This window comes from Mirounga leonina, unplaced genomic scaffold (assembly GCF_011800145.1).
Source record: "Mirounga leonina isolate KUSES-001 unplaced genomic scaffold, KU_Mleo_1.0 Mir_101609, whole genome shotgun sequence".
In the NCBI taxonomy this organism is placed as follows: Eukaryota; Metazoa; Chordata; class Mammalia; order Carnivora; family Phocidae; genus Mirounga; species Mirounga leonina.
In genome coordinates, this window is record NW_023270164.1 from 2,881,065 (window position 1) to 2,898,380 (window position 17,316).

Below are 17,316 nucleotides of genomic sequence, written 5' to 3' on the forward strand. Positions count from 1 at the left end.
ATTTGTTAATGCCAGAACTGGTTTTCTAAGGAGCTCACATTTAGGTAGTGGTTCTCAAACTGTGGTAGTTAGACCAGCAGCACCAGCATTACCTGGAAACTTATTAGAAATGCATCTTCGGGGCACCTGGGTGGCCCATTTGTTAAGCGTCTGCCTTCGGCTCAGGTCATGATCCCAGGGTCCTGGGATTAAGCCCTGCGTTGAGCTCCCTGCTCAGTGGGAAGCCTGCTTCTCCCTCTCCCACTCCCCCTGCTTGGGTTCCCTCTCTCACTGTGTCTCTCTCTGTCAAATAAATAAATAAAATCTTAAAAAAAAAAAAAGAAAGAAAGAAATGCATCTTCTTAGCTCTACCCCAGACCTATAGAATCAGAAACTCTGGGAGCTGGGCCCAGTAACCTCAGTGATAATAAATCCTCAAGGGGATTCCGATGCTGCAACTGTGAGAAGTACTGCTAGAAAATTTCATTTTTTTTTTCCCCAACTCAACAGCACCCTTTTCATTTCTTTTGTACTACTTGTCACAATTTTTATTTTTTACAATTTCTTCTAATGATATTCTTTGACTCTTAGCTCATTTTTTTTTTTATAGATGGTTATCCCTCTGAGGTATAGAAGGAAGGAAACTCTTATGAAAGGCCTACCATAGTTTTCATCCTAATGTAGGTGCCATCCAGGTGGTATCAATTTGGATACTATAAAGAATCCTAAGTAATGAATCCATATCTTCTGTGAAGTGAAATATTCATTTCTATAATGAAGTAAACCTTAAATTCATTGCTATTGTTGCCATTTTTTTAAAAGAGCACTTACTGTTTTTCATTTACTTTAAAATGTTCTTTGTAAAATGTAGACTTTTCTTTAACATCTTAAAAGGATCTGTAATGTGCCCTTTCTTATGTTAGAAGTCAATAAAATTAGAGATTTTTCTGATTTCCTTGCATTAGCAGAGATTAAATTCTTGTAGCATTGTATTTATCTACACAAAGAAGTATGAATGACACTTTTAGAAAAATGAAATTGTAGTTTAAAATGAATCTGTATGTAAAATTAAAAATGATTCCCTGTAAGTGTGCCTATAACTAGTGCCTTATTTATTTTATGGGTATCATAAATGTGCACTTTGAGTGTTTATATGAAATGCCTCTATAAGTCATATGGAAGAATTTTCTTTTTCTGTAGGACAGGGAAATTGGGTTGATATATTAAAATATCACAATATATTTAACCTAGGTGTATTTAGGACAAAATTATTAGTGTTCCTTGGAATGAGTTATGGCCAAATTCATCTTAATTTCTTGATACTGTCTTGTCAGCTCTTCTTTTCATAGAAGTAAGGGTTCCCTGGGTTTATATTACTAGGTCAGTTGGAGCTTTATTTATTTTTATTCAGGGGGACAAAGACTAGTAGTCTGGAGACTGGATTTTGATTTGGTTGCTGGTGTCCAACAGCAGAATGCCTGGAGGCATCCACTTGTAACACTGAGTATAAGTGGTGGAATCATTATTACTATATTTAAATACCGATAGTTGGCAGGAATATGCTAAAGTCTGAATCTAACCGTGAATTTTGTCCCTGTCCCTGCCCAGGGCAACTGCTACTGAAAAGACATGCTCATATGAGGAGGAAGACAGCAGAGGTGGTGGTTTGGAGCTAAATGTTACTTTGTTGCTGACTCAGGGGAAGAGGTGTAGGATGTTGGCTATGTTTTCTAAAGAGCACCTAGCAGTTTTCACCTTGTGTATTAAGCTTCTGCATGTTTTTCAAATTATAACTTTATGCTTATGATTTTATATCTTCTTAGTTTTCCTCACAGGAGAAAAAGCCAATTCAGTATTGAAACGCTATCCAAGAGCGAATGGACTTTTTGAAGAGATAAGACAGGGCAACATTGATCGTGAATGCAAAGAAGAAATCTGCACATTTGAAGAAGCAAGAGAAGCTTTTGAAAATACTGAGAAAACTGTAAGTATATTGGCAATTTTTAAGAAACCTTCACAGTTTTGCCTACCTTTTGGATGTATGTTTGCAATCTGCATTCCCAAATTGTGTGCATTGTTATCAGTTACAAATGGATCACAAATTACATTTGTGAAGAACTCTGGAAGTGGCATCTAACTAAGAATACTCTGTGGATAGGAGAGCCAGGTTCACTTCCCCGTCTATGAGGGCCCTGTTTCCATGGGACTCTGCTGAGCCGAGACTGATAATCCTAGCAAGGGGGAAGCGCTTGTTTCACAGGAGGCTCTGATGGGGAAAGTTATAAATACCATCACCTTACTCTGCCTCATCAGTGAGAAAGTGTGGAGGAACCTAATAGATATTGACACTGTTTTAAAATCGTTTACTTCTTGTACAAAAGACATATCCATATTTGAACTCTCCTCCCCACTCTAAGAATACTCCTTACCTCTCTTTACTCTAGATGGCAAGCCATTCAAGGAGAGCAGGGTTGGGAAAGCAAAAGGCAGTGGTATAAATTCTGTGGAACTGCTCTGCAGTTGGAGATGACATTACCAGGGGTAGCCATTATAGAAAGTTCCATTTCTGTGCACCGACCATGGAAATAACACTAGGTGCTAAACAAGTGATGTCAGATGTGCTTGGAGGGATATCAGTTATGTCTCAGAAGTAGCAGATAGAGAAGTTTTAAAGAAAGGGGTTTGTTTGTTTGTTTGCTTTTAAAGATTTATTCATTTATTAGAGAGAGAGACTGTGAGTGGGGCAAGGGGCAGAAGGAGAATCTCAAGCAGACTCCCCGCTGATCATGGAGCCCAACACAGGGTTTGATCCCACAACTCATGAGATCATGACCTGAGCCAAAATCACAAGTCAGATGCTTAACCCACTGAGCCACCCAGGCACCCCAGAGAAGGGGGTTCTGATCTTTTGTTAGATAGAAAAGGAGCCAGAAGTTAAGGAAGGAGCTCAAGGAGAGATGATGAGGGAAGCATCACAAAGTCAGTGTATAAATTGATAAGCTGTGAGCATCAGTTTTTATATTTTTATTTTTTTATTGAAGTATTTTTATTGAAGTATAATTGACATACTGTATTAGTTTCAGGTATATAACATATCAGTTGGACAATTGCATACATTACTTAATGGTGTAGTCATCTTCTGTCACCATCCAATGTTATTACAATATTATTGGCTGTATTCCCTCTGCTCTACTTTTCCTCAGTGTGATTTAGTTTATAACTGGAAGTCCGTACCTCTTAATCCCTTTTATCTATTTTGCCCATCCCCCATCTACCTCCCCTCTGGCAATCACCAGTTTGTTGTCTGTATTTAAGGATCTGTTTGTTTGTTTTTTAGATTCCACATAAAAGTGAAATCATATAGTATTTGTCTTTCTCACTTAGCATAATATCCTCTAGGCCTGTTCATGTTGTTGCAGATGACAAGATCTCATTCTGTTTTATGGCTGAGCAGTATTCTACTGTGTGTGTGTGTATGTGTGTGTGTGTGTACCATATCTTCTTTATCTGTTTATCCTTGGACACATAGGTTGCTTCTGTATCTTGGCTATTGTAAATAATGTTACAGTAAACATCTGCGTGCATGTATCTTTTTGAATTAGTGTTTTTGTGTTCTTTGGATAAATACCCAGTAGTGGAACTACTGGGTCATATGATATTTCTTGTTTAATTTTTTTTTAAAGATTTTATTTGAGAGAGAGAGAGTACAAGTGGGGGAAGGGGTGGAGACAGAGGGAGAGGGAGAAGCAGACTCCCCACTGAGCAGGGAGCACGAAGTGGGGCTCCATCCCAGGACCCTGAGATCACGACCTGAGCCAAAGGCAGATGCTTAATCAACTGAGCCTGGTTTTAATTTTTTGAGGAGCCTCTATTGTTTTCCACAGTGGTTGCACCAATTTACATTCCCACCAACAGTGCATGAGGCTTCCTTCTCTCCATATCTTTGTCAAAACATTATTTCTTGTCTTTTTGATACTAGCCAATGTGACAGGTGTGAGGTGATAGCTCATTGTGGTTCAGATTTGCATTTCCCTCATGATGAGTCATGTTGGGCATCTTTTCATGTGTCTGTTGCCTATCTGTAGGTCTTTTTTGGCAAAATGCCTTTTCAGGTTCTCAGCCCACTTTTAAAATTTGATTGTGTTTGTTTAAAGTGGTTTTTATTTTTTTATTTGTTTTAAATCAAATTTATTTATTTAGAGACAGAGAGCACGAGTGGGGGGAGGGGCAGAGCGAGAAGGAGAGAATCTCAAGCAGACTCCGCACTGAGTGAGGAGCCTGACTCGGGGCACAATCTTACGACCTTGAGATCATGACCTGAGCCAAAATCAAGAGCCGGATGTTTAACCGACTGAGCCCCCCAGATGCCCCTAAAGTGTTTTTTAAATCTTAAATCCCACAGTTAAAAATGAAAAAAAAAAATCATCTACAGTCCCATCGTGCAATCACAAAGCACTGTTGGCCTTTTAGTTTCTTTCCAGCTTTTTTGCTGTGCACCTGCTTAGTCCTTATTTTATTTTACACATTTATATTTTTCTTATGAAATTAATATATGGTCATTATAGAGAAATTTAAACTATAGTAAAACATGAAATGAATAAAATCATTTCAGTTTTTAGCACCATCAGTTTTCAGATTTTGGTATATATTATTCTGGCCTATTTTTAATACATAGATAATTTTTAAATAACAGTAAGATGGTAATATAAATAGTGCTTTATAGCATGCAGCTTTTAATAAAAACAGGTTAAAACAAGCAAAGTTTAGTTTTTGCTATTACCTTTTTTCAAAAAATACAAATTTTAGATATTCTACCATCATTTTCATAAAGCTAATGACTTTTCATCCTGCTTTATCATTCTTCTTTAATGGAAAGGTAAGAACTTTAGTGGAAAGATACTTTGAAATTATGTAAATCTCCTATTCTTCATCAGACTATTACCCACTAGTTTTAACATCTTCTGTTTATGATTCTTGACTGAATCAGTTATAGTTGCTAAATGATGATTTCTAACGCCATCATATGTACATTTGTTGTTTGGCATTCAGGAAGGTTCTAGGGCAGGAACTTTCCCATTTATCTATCTATCTATCTATCTTTTAGTACAGACTCAAAGATTACTTTATATCAATGAACTGTAATCCCTTACCGTCAATGTTTTGATCAAATTGTCCCAAATTTGGCTAATGGAAGTTTCTTTAACTTCAAACTGGCTTCTGTGTCTTTTTGACATTATCATTTTATTTATTTGTTTATTTGAGAGAGAGCGCACATGCACGTGCACACTGTGGGGGGGAGAGGCAGAGGGAGAGGGAGTGAGAGAATCTTATGCAGGCTGCATGTCCAGCAAGAAGCCTGACTTGGGGTTTGATCTCACAATGCTGAGATTGTGACCTGAGCTGAAATCGAGTAGGACGCTCAAACCACTGAGCCACTCAGGCACCCCTGCTTATGGGTTTTTTTAAATGCAAATTTTTTTTTAGGTGGGCTCCACACCCAGTGTGGGGTTTGAAATTTTGACCCTGGGATCAGGAGTCAGATGCTCTACCGACTGAGCCACCCAGGTGTCCCTGCAGTTGGTTTTTTTAATTTTCATTGTAGCCATAAATTAAACATATTTTATTGAATGTGGATTTTTGATCATAGTAGAAAATCTTCTTCTACACCGTATTAGAGAGCAATTCACATAGTTTCTTCTAATATACTTGAGCTTTTACATTTAGATCTCTAATTGACTCACTAGTTTATTCTTGAGTATGGTGTGAGTTATGGATATGATTTTTTTTCACATGGCTATAGAGTTGTCCAAAGACCATTTCTTATAAAATCCCTCTTTGCTTCAGTGATTTTAGTTACCCTTATGCATCTCAGTGCTTCTATATATCCATTCCTGCCCACAGAGATAGGATACTGCATTTCAGCAGTCTTTGAAGCAAATAGAAGAAGAAACTCCTTCAGCAATTGCTTAAGCAGTTCTCTGCCCTCCCCAGCATCACCTTTTCTTCTCTGTAGATTCATTCTCATTAGTCTACACACCTTTGAAAAGAACTCTCTTCACCCCTCATCCCGCTCCAACAACTACCTCACGTCTTGAAATTCTGTTCTGTCTGTACTCAACTCCCCTGGTGAGGTTTCCTAGTGTCATGGTTTGAAATGCTAATGACTCCCAAATTTTTATCCTGGAGGGCCACCCTGCACTGCAGAGCTATGTGACTCACTGCTTACTCAGCATCTCCTCTTGGAATTGAATATGTTTTTTAAACTCAACATAAAAAATTCATGTCCCTTCCCCCCAAATCTGCTTCTACCACAGCCCTTCTGATCTGAGTGAGTGGTAACTCTATCCATCTCTTTGCCAAGCCCCCAAACCTTGTTGTTATCCCTGACTTTTCTCTTTGTTTCATATGCGCATCCCATCTGCCGATAGTGTTGGTTCTAACATGAAAATACATTCAGAATCTAACCACCTTTCACATCTCTCTACTTGTTAACACTTCACATCCAAGCCACCATCACTCTCTTATCTGTATGATTTCTTACCCCCCTCCCCATAGCTGATTCTCAAAACAGCAGGCCAGAGTGATCCTTTAAAGGGTCTTCTCTGTAATGTCTTCCTCACTTAACATCAGAGTGCTCGGAATCACCCACAAGGCACTATACTGGCAGTCCCAGGCCCTCTCCTCTCCACTCCTTCGCATCTCCTCTGCTGCTTTGCCTCTCGTTCACTTTGCTGTGGCTTTCTTGTGACTCCTTAGAAATACACAGTGCACGTCCTGCCGGTGTAGTCACAGTGCATGACTTCGGCTCTTTGCTTTTCCAGACAGATATGTCTGAGCTCCCTCACCACTCTGAGGTCAAGTTCACTTTCTCAGCAAGAACGAATCTTACCTTAACTTGTAACCTCTTGCCCCTTCTCTGAATTATTTTTCTTTCCGGCACTTCTCACCATCTGACATCTGTTAATTTTATTTATTGTTGCTCTCCCTCGAGAACTATTAGCTCTACGACAGCTGCATTGCTTGGTCATAGCTACGGTCCTTAGCATATAAAACAGTGCTGGCACATAATAGGAATTAATTAAATATTTGATGCATGAATGAAGAATGAACGACTGGATTGGCATATTATGAGGTACGTTTATTTCATAGGAAGTAGTTATTTAAAACTTATTCACAAATTAGATGATAGATGTGGACTTAATTTTAAAAACTTTTTTATTATTATACTGGTATTAGGTTCCTTTCCTTTATGGTTTAGAGCTTGTCATCTGCGTTAGTTTATGTCGTTAAAACCATACCATTCACAGTAAGGTGTGCCCAAAGTCTTTTGGTTTAATAAGTGTAATAGAAATAGCATTCTGATCCCTGATCTGTTTCAGAATAGTGTTTGTTATATGTTAAGAAGGATCTGCTCTGTGTTAAGAAGTACTGAACAACAGTTTCATCTTTGAAGTTCATGACTGATTAATTCTGGCAGTGAAGAAAATGATTGACTTTTGGGATTTGCTTTCTATACTTAGACTACTTATTAACTATCTTTTTGTTTACTAAAATTTATCACTCAGGTTTATTCGTACATATTTTCACCATCCCCCAATCTGAACTGTGTTAATTTAGAAGTATGCTTTCAGTAGGATGGGTTGGGGTTTGTTTGTTTGTTTGTTTGTTTTTGTAATTTTTTACCTAATTGGAACATAAGTCTAATTATAACATATAGTGGAAGAAAACGTAGTTCATGGTTCTCATTCTCATCATATAGAAATTTGGTCAGATTTAATCAGATTTATCCGCTAAGTACCTGCTATATAACAGACATGGGACATAAAACAGTGAATAAGCTGACCCTCCATCATGGCATTTGAGATATGATAGAGACAACATACATACACACAGAATCTCACATACGCAGTAGTTTCCAGAATTCTGTGTCACAATCCTCTGCCTTGAGAATGACCAGTAGACCTGATTTGGTGTCTCAACTCTGCCACCTACTGACTATATTGCTTTGTGCAAACATTTTACCTTTCTAGGCATCAATTTCTGTATCTTTTAAAAAGTAGAAATTATACCTACAGCATTAGGTTTGAGGCTGTGCACTTAGCTTAGTGCTTGGCATAGAGGATGCTCTCAATAAATAAATTCTGTTCTAGTTTTTAGGTGCTCCATTACAGTCACTTTATTTAGGAATCATTATTTGATCTCTTCCGTTATTTTCTTTTTTCCTCTCTATTGGCACATCAGGGTGCTTTGCATGTTAGAATTTTAAATTTTGAACTAACATGAATAAAATATAAGTAATTTTTTAAAGCAGCTATTTGAGAACTTTTCTTCACGTATTCTAGTTTATTTGTGCTTGACTTTTCAAAATGGTTGTCCTCAAACTTTACTAGATTGCATAAGAATCAGGTTGGCTACTTGTCAGAACTGCATAGTTCCACTTAGCATCTAGATCTGGGTTTCTAATACTATTCGACAGTAAAAGGAACCATGACTATTTAGGGAAATGGCTGATTCTAGGGCTGGGGCAGGGAGAATATAAGATGAACTGGAGTATACTGCAGTACTAGAAAGTGAGGAAGTACTAAAAACAAAGAATGGGAGCATGTCACTGGGACACAGGAGCCAACCTGAAGGAGGTCTCAGTGGTCAAAGCTGGAACAATTTGAGTCACAGAATAAGTAATGCAGTATTGGATTATAACCCAAAGCATACAATAAATACACGTGTCCACAATGATATGAATGAATGAATGAAAAATAAATAGCTGAGAAAAATATACAGTACACAAGAATTCCAAATTATATATGCAGATACTCCCCTTTCCAGGAGGCGGAACTTAATTCTCTGCCTTTCTGGTGTGTGGTTTGGACTTAATGATCTGCTCCCAAAGAATAGAGTATGGGTAATGCTGGGAAATAACTTACCATGGTGAAACCTGGCGAACACTGCCTTGACCATGTGATCAAGGTTAGTATCATCAGTGATAAGTCATATATAGCATGTGATGAGAAGGGACTTCACTTCTGTGGAGTTTTCCCCCCAGTGCATAACGCTGGTGGGATCATGAGAAAATTACCAAAGACATCCAAATTGAGAGACATTGTACAAAATACCTGACTCCTCAAAACAAGATCATAAAAAAGAAGACTGAGAAACTGTCACAGACCAGAGGAGACTAGACATGATGATTAAATGCAGTATGGCTCAAAAGGTCATTAGTGGGAAAAATAGTGAAATCCAAATCTGTTGTTAATAGTAATGGACCAATTTGTTCACTATTTCTAACAAATGTACCATTCCATTTTAAGATGCTAATTTTAGTGGATACTGGCTGAGGAGTATAGGAGAATGCTCTGTACTATCTTTGCGACTTTGCTATAAATATAAAATTACTGCAAAATAAAAATGTTTAGTTTTAAAATTCACGGTTCAGGGTCCACAGCTCTCCATGGGACCAGGGAACATGCTTTAAGGAGCAGCCTTGGGGATTCTAATGTACATGATCAGCAGGTAACATTTTATAAGATTGTAAAGCAAGTTGTTCAACTAAAACCATGTAGTTGGAATACGCAAAAAGCTTTGCAGTGTGTGGTGTTCTTAGGGGTGTGGATGACTGCGGTGTCCTGTCTGGGTGCATCATCCCAAGTCTTTATCCCATTCCCTGTGTCCTCCATGCTCCACTCTACACCCAAGCTGTGGTTGCATTTTAGAAACTGAGTCAGTAATATCCAAGGGTTTTAGATCTAGGTCTAATGATTGTGTTTTAGATAATACCTGTCATTCCAAAGTGTTGCTATTTAAATTGGTTTTATGTGAAAATTGTTGAAAGAGAAATTGAAGAAAGAACTATGCAGTGCCCTTTAGTGCTAGATGTTGTTAACAAAAGCAATACTGGAAATCTGTGAATTTAGAGCACCTGGCAAGATGTAGCATGTAGACACTTTTGTGTGGAGATAGCAATTACAAGAAGTGTTCAGTGTCTGAGGTATTTTAGACTTGGTTACTAGTTCCCCAGAGATTTCTCATCATACTTGCAGGCAGAAACTCATATTCTTTGGCATTGTTAAGGAAACTCCTATTTCACTTAGCTTCTGATGGCACTTGAGCCACTGATTCAGAACTCTGTCCTTTGAGGGATGAGGGACTTCAGGAAGGAAAGGAGGTAGGAGTTGAGTCTGGGCATAGACATGTAGGGGCAAACGTGGAGCATTGCTGCCACCATCTCCCAGCCATACTCTGCATATTCATCCACATCTTCCCACATGTTCCCTAGGCCCATCCCAAGCCCCTTCTGGGGGAGCCAAATATGAAGTTTCCCTTCAACCACATGAGAATTGTTTCCTGGGGCTCCTACAGGCATCCCCACTACTTCTTTTGGGATCTCTTGAGAATAAGATAGTAAGTTAGGCAGGGCCAAAGTATGTTATTTTGTGTGTATTTTGAAAATCCTCGTCTTGTTCCTGATCTTAGAGGAAAAGTCTCAGTTTTTCACCACTGAATATGATTTTAGCTGTGGGTCTGTCATACATGGCCTTTATTATGTTGAGCTGTGTTCTCTTTAAGCCCACTTTGTTGAGAGTTTTTATCGTGAACAGTGTTGAACTTTGTCAGATGCTTTTTCTGCATCTATTGAGATGTAAAGATTTTATTTATTTGAGAGAGAGAATGCGTGCATGTATGTGCATGAGTAGGGGGAGGGGCAGAGGGAAAGGAAGAAGCAGACTCCCCGCTGAGCAGGGAGCCTGATGCAAAGCTCAATCCCAGGACCCTGGGATCATGACCTGAGCTGAAGGCAGATGCTTAACCGACTGAGCTACCCAGGCGCCCTGAGATGATCATATAATTCTTATCCTTTGTTTTATTAATGTGGTGTATCATATCGGTTGATTTGCAAATACTGAACCATCCTTACATCTTTGGAGTAAATCCCACTTGGTCATGGTGAATGATCCTTTTAATGTCCTGTTGAATTTAGTTTGCTAATATTTTGTTGAGGATTTTTGTATCTATGTTCATCAGGGATATTGGCCTGTAGGTGTGGTGGTGTTTTTTTTTTTTTTTTAGTGTCTTTGTCAGGATTATGATATCAGAGTAATGCTGGCCTCATGGAATGAATTTGGAAGTGTTACTTCCTCTTCAATTTTTGGAATAATTTGAGGAGAATAAGGATTGACTCTATTTTGAATGTTTGGTACAATTCACCTGTGAAGCCATCTGGCCCCGAACTTTTGTTGTTGGGAGTGTTTTGGCTACAAAATTCAGTTTCCTCACTAGTAATCAGTCTGTTCAGATTTTTTCTTTCTTCCTGATTCAGTTTTGGAAGATTGTATATTTCTAGATATTTATCCATTTTATTTATGTTCACTTTGTTGGCATAAATTTTTCATAGCAGTGTGTTATAATCATTGTATTTCTGTGCTGTCAGTTGTTACTTCTCTTTCATTTCTGATTTTATTTATTTATGTCCTTTTTTTTTCCTCGATGAATCTGGCTGAAAGTTTATCAGTTTTGTTTATTTTTTCAAAGAACCAGTGCTTGGTTTCGTTGATCTTCTTTTCTTTTTCTCTTTTTAGTCTCCGTGTCATGTGCTTCCACTCTGATCTTTATTATTTCCTTTATTCTACTAACTTTGGGCTTTGTTCTTTTTCTAGTTCCTTTAGGTGTAAGGTTAGATTGAGATTTTTCTTATTTCTTGAGGTAGGCCTCTATTGCTATAAACTTTCCTCTTAGAAATGCTTTCACTGTGTCCCAAATATTTTGGACTGTTGTGTGGGTTTGGTTTTTTTTTTTTTGAAGACTTTATTTACTTATTTATTTGAAAGAGAGGAGGGGCAAAGGGAGAGAAAGGATCTCAAGCAGACTCCACACTAAACGCAGAGCTCAGTGCGGGACTCGATCTCATGACCCTGAGACCATGACCTGAGCTGAAATCAAGAGTCGCAGGCTTAACCAACTGAGCCACCCAGGTGCCCCGAGAGACTGTTGTGTTTTTATTTTCATTAGTCTCCATGTATTTTTTTATTTCCTTTTTGATTTCTTCATTGACCGATTGGTTGTTCAGTAGCATTTTGTTTAGCCTCCACATGTTTGTGTTTTTTTCCAGTTTTCTTCTTGCATATGCTTTCTAGTTTCATACGGTTATGGTCAAAAAAGATGTTTGATATGATTTCAGTCTTGTTAAATTTATTGAGACTTGTTCTGTGGCCTAACCTATGATCTGTCCTGGAGAATTTTCCATGTGAACTTGAAAAGAATGTATATTCTATTGTTTTTGGATGGAATGTTCTGTATGTATCTGTTAGGTCCATCTGGTCTAGTGTGTCATTCAGAGTCACTGTTTCCTTGTTACTTTTCTTTCTGGATGATCTCTGCATTGATGTAAGTGGGTTGTTAAAATCCCCTATGATTAATTACATTTCTGTCAATTTCTCCCTTTTTGTCTGCTAATATTTGCTTTATGTATTTAGGTGCTCTCCTGTTGGATGCATACATATTTACAATTGTTATATCCTCCTGTTGGATTGATCCTCTTATCATTGTGTAATACCCTTCTTTGTCTCTGGCTATAGTCTTTTTTGTCCAATATAAGTATTGCTGTTCTGGCTTCTTTTTTGCTTCCATTTGCATGGAGAATCTTTTGCCATCCCTTCACTTTCATTCTGTATGTGTCTTTAGGTCTGAAGTGAGTCTCTTTTTTAGAGAGAGAGAGTTTGCAAGTAGGGAGGGGCAGAGGGAGAGAGAGAATCTTAAGCCGGCTCCATGCCCATCATGGAGCCTGAGGCAGGGCTCGATCTCACGACCCTGAGATCATGACCTGAGCTGAAATCAAGAATGGAGTGCTTAACCGACTGAGCCACCCAGGTGCCCCTGAAGTGAGTCTCTTATAGGCAGTACATAGATGGATCTTTTTCTTTTTTATCCATTTACCCTGTGTCTTTTGATTGAAGCATTTAGATCATTTACACTTAATTATTGATAGATACGTACTTATTGCCATTTGATAATTTTTTTCTGGTTGTTTTAGTACTACTCTATTCATTTCTTATTCTCTTGCTGTCTTTCCTTGTAACTGATGACTTTATTTAGTGTTATGCTTGGATTCCTTTCTCTTTATTTTTAGTGTATCTATTATAGGTTTTTGGTTTGTGGTTACCATAAGGTTCATATATCCTAAGTATATAGCCATCTATATTATGTTGATGGTTGCTTAAATTGGAGCACATTCTAAGAGGAACTTTATTTTTACTTCCTCTTCCATGTTTTATGTATATGTTGTCATATTTTATCTTTATTTTGTGAATCCCCCAACTATTTTTTAGATATAATCGATTTTTACTATTTTTGTCTTTAACCTTCCTACTAGCTTTATAAGTGATTGATCTACTACCTTTACTGTATGTTTGCTTTTACTTGTGCAATTTTTTTCCTTTCATAATTTTCTTCTAATTATGGCCTTTTCTGCTTAAAGTCCCTTTAACCTTTCTTGTAAGGCCATTTTAGTGGTGATAAACTTTAACTCATTTGTCTGGGAAAGTCTTTATCTCCACAATTCTGAATGATAACCTTGCTGGGTGGAGTACCCTTGGTCGTGGTTTTTTTTGTTTGTTTCCTTTTAGCACTTTGAATATATCATGCCATTCCCTTCTGGCCTGTCAAGTGTCTGCTGAAAAATTAGCTGACAGCTTTATGGGGTTTCCCTATTACATAACTGGTTGCTTCTCTCTTGGTGCTTTTAAGATTCCCAACTTATCTTTAATCTTTGACATTTTAATTATTATATGTCTTGGTGTAGACCTCCTTGAGTTCATCTTGTTTGGTGCTCTCTTTTATTCCTGGACTTGGATGTCCATTGCCTTCCCCAGGTTAGGGAAGTTTTCAACTATTACTTCTTCACAAAAGTTTCTGCCCCTTTCTCTCTTCTTCTGGGATCTCTCTCATGCGAATGTTACTATGCTTGATGTTGTCCTAAAGAGCCCTTTACCTATTCTCATTTTTTAGAATTATTTTTTTGTTTTGCTGTTCAGCAGGGTGCTTAACATTACACTGTCTTCCAGATTGCTACTCTGTTATTCTCCATCTTCTAATCTGCTGTTGATTCCTTTTAGTGTATTTTACATTTCATTTACTGTATTCTTCAATGGATTGATACTTTTTTATATTTTCTATCTCTTTGTTGAAGTTCTCATTGAGTCATTCAGTATATCCATTCTTCTCTAGTCTAGTGAGCATCTTTATGACCATTACTTTGAACTTTTTATTGGGTAGTTTGCTTATCTGTTTCATTTCTTTCTTGTTCTAAAGTTTTGTCTCATTCTTTCATTTGGAGCATATTTCTCTGTTTCCTCATTTTGTTTGACTTTCTGTGTTTGTGTCTATGAATTAGGCAGAATATCCACCTATAATGGCCTTGTGTAGGGACATCCCCTGTTTAGACTGCATGTACTTGGCAGCTTTGGCTGGTTGGCTGGAGTTTTAACAGGCATGGGCTGGAAGTCCCAGGGCACTCCAGGCTGGGGCCACCGTGCTTGGACAGCTGGAACTGAAGTGGGCACAAGCTGGGGAGCCCTGGGGCTCTCTGGATAGAGGGCAACCTGGCAATACAGCTGGAGCTATAACAGGTGTGGTCTGGGAGGTCCTGGGGCACTTTGCATAGGGGGTACCCTGGCGAGTCCCCTGGAGCTAAAGTGAGTGCAAGGCTGGGGTGTCCCGGGATGTTTGATACCTGTGTTGCCTTGGTGAGATGACTAGAGCTATTGTAGACATTGTCCAGCAGTGTCCAGGTACATGTGATGCTGGGCCCACTTTAGCGGGAAGGCTGGGGTTGGTGTGGGCTAGGGCCTCAGGGCTCACTAAGGTAGCTCGCTGGCTAGGGCACCCAGACACTACTCCCATATGTGCAGTCAAGGTGGAGAGGGAATATAAATTGTGGTGTTCACCAGCCCCTTCAACCCAAATAGCCGGGAAGCTTCCTGCTGTTGGGCAGAGTTCTAGGACTGGTTCCTTTATATTCTAGTTGCTCGTTTAAACTGTGCCTTCTTTTCTGTGCCCTCGGGCAGACAAATCTGTTTCTGATCCCTCAGTACTATCCCTCCCCACTGTAGTTCACAGTGTAGGAGGTGGGAGTTCTGGTCTTTTTCTTTCCTGCTGTTTTATATGCTGTCCCTCTATCCTTTGTTGTTCAGAAGCTGTTCAGTCAGTCCTCAGTTCTTTAGGAGCAATTGCTTTATATGTAGGTTTAGATTTGGTGTGTCCATGGAGGAGTGAGTTCAAGGTCTTCCTATGTCACCATCTTGGACCCTTTGAAAAACCTTATATGACCAATTAAAGTAAGTTTTTATTCATTAAATTGTTGATATTGTTTTTAAATTAGTGGTGTTTTATTCTCTGGCATTTGGGCCCTTTTTTAGATTATAAATCCTTTGAAGTCGCAGTTATCCTTTTCAGGTTACAGTAAGAACTTAATTTGGAGGGTTTCAGAATGTGTATTACCAAAATAGTGGATTTGTTTCAGTGTGGGTCTCTCCTGCCCATGCCAGCAGTCTGTTAACCTTGGCCTGAAGTTACCTCAACAGGTTTCCTCTCCCACTACCAGTTACTCTTTTTCAGACCTGCCCTCATAGATTGGGTACTGGTGGGAGTAATGGGCCCAATTTTTTGTCACTTGTACAATCATTTGCATCATAGATTTGATGTAACTCTGCATATTATTGTAGGCAACAATGTCTAGTTAGTGATGCCCTGTTTAACCTCCAAATATGCTATTCACCTAGGATTATACTAAAGACACATATAGAATTTCAGAACTCATCAGTGCTTCTTACTAGAATTAATTTGCCAGAAGATGTTCTTCTAATGGATATGGTGGAAATCCAAGGATTCCTTGACAATATTGCACCAGAGTTTGGGGTCACATAAATGATGAGTCAGGTGTCTAAAAAGACCCTGCTTTGTGTAGCCACTCTAGTTTGACAGTCTAAACTCCTATTCCTTAGGGATAGGCAGATCTCCTACCCATTCTCTTCCAATTGAAACTTCAGTGTTGGATTTCCTTTATGCCCACTTTTTTCTCCTTTGCTCCTTCAGCTTCGGCTAGACCTTGACCTTAAGATCATGGAATGAGGAGAGGAGCATTATCTGCTCTTTAACCCTTACCCTTCCCATCTCTCTCCTTAAGTATTTTCGGGGGAAAGGAAGGGGAAAGGGGACAGATGTCTCTAACTTAACTGGTATTGCTCTATCCCCTTTTTGGCTGTCACTAATTCTTTGGTGGGCCTAGTTAAAATTGGGTAGGAGGTGAACAGTGTTCTTCAAGGGATCCCTAAAAGAAACCTCTGTACAACATAGTTCCAGGAATAGGAGTTATGACTCCTTGTTGGCCTCTTCCACCCCCTTTCCCAGCTGGCTTCTATCCTAGTATGTATGCCTCACATCCTTGTTGTTGGGACCTTTAGCCCTCTGGGACAGAATAGCTGCAACATGGCTCAAATTTTCCACAGTATCCACCTAACTGGTGGGAAATTCTTACACCCTTATTTTAATCTTTGGGAAAGGTCTGTAGTATCACTGACCCTGTTCTCTACCTTACTTTCCTCAGATCCACCCTGCCCTTCATATGGGCACAGGGGGCAGGAGTGGGGTACATCAGCCATTCCACTGCTTAAGCAGATGTCCACTCAGGGAATGAAATGTCAGTGTTCTCTTCATACACATATCCTAACTCCTGGCTTTCTTAGAGCTCCCCTCAGTAGTTCAAAGTCTTAAGTTCTAAACAGTAACTGTGACTCTGAAATGTGACATGCTAACCTAGCATGTGCAGCGGTGATCCTAGTGGCCTTGTTAGAAATGGCTCACCTTATGTAACAGTGAGCTGCAGTCAGTCAGTGAAATTGATGAGAATAAAACTTTCACATTCAAATTGGGATTTGAGTAGAAACCTAGGCCAGCAACGTTGCTTGTTAAATCGTTATCTGTTATTTCATTTGGAAGATGATGTCACATGCCTCCCATAGCATGCTAGGAGGAGGTTAGCCATGAATTCAAAGAACAGGGCTTTACCTGTTTCCCAAGGAATTATATTCCTTGGGCTAATACACTAAGCCTCTCCCTCCACAAAAGGAAAAGGAAAAAAGTCAGAAACCACCCATTCTAGGATGAGACTGAAATGTAAAATGACACAATATCCAAGACGAAATGCGTATTTTTTCTTTATTAATGTTTTCTGTCTGTACATAATACTGTAGACTATTAGGGCCACAAATAAATTACCAAAAAGTATAAACAATTATGAATATTTTAAAAGGTAGCTACTTTGATAAATGTATTCAGACAAGTTGATGA

General features: G+C 38.8%; 1 protein-coding gene across 2 annotated transcripts in view; it reads left to right on the forward strand.

The window, feature by feature from the left end:
- The window catches only part of PRRG1 (proline rich and Gla domain 1), a 153,391-nt gene that overhangs the window by 82,756 nt on the left and 53,319 nt on the right, over positions 1–17,316 (forward strand). For both annotated transcript variants that reach the window (XM_035002920.1, XM_035002924.1), the window contains exon 3: positions 1,803–1,963. In XM_035002920.1, coding sequence (XP_034858811.1) covers positions 1,803–1,963 — 161 coding nt within the window. The remainder of the gene's footprint in view (positions 1–1,802; positions 1,964–17,316) is intronic.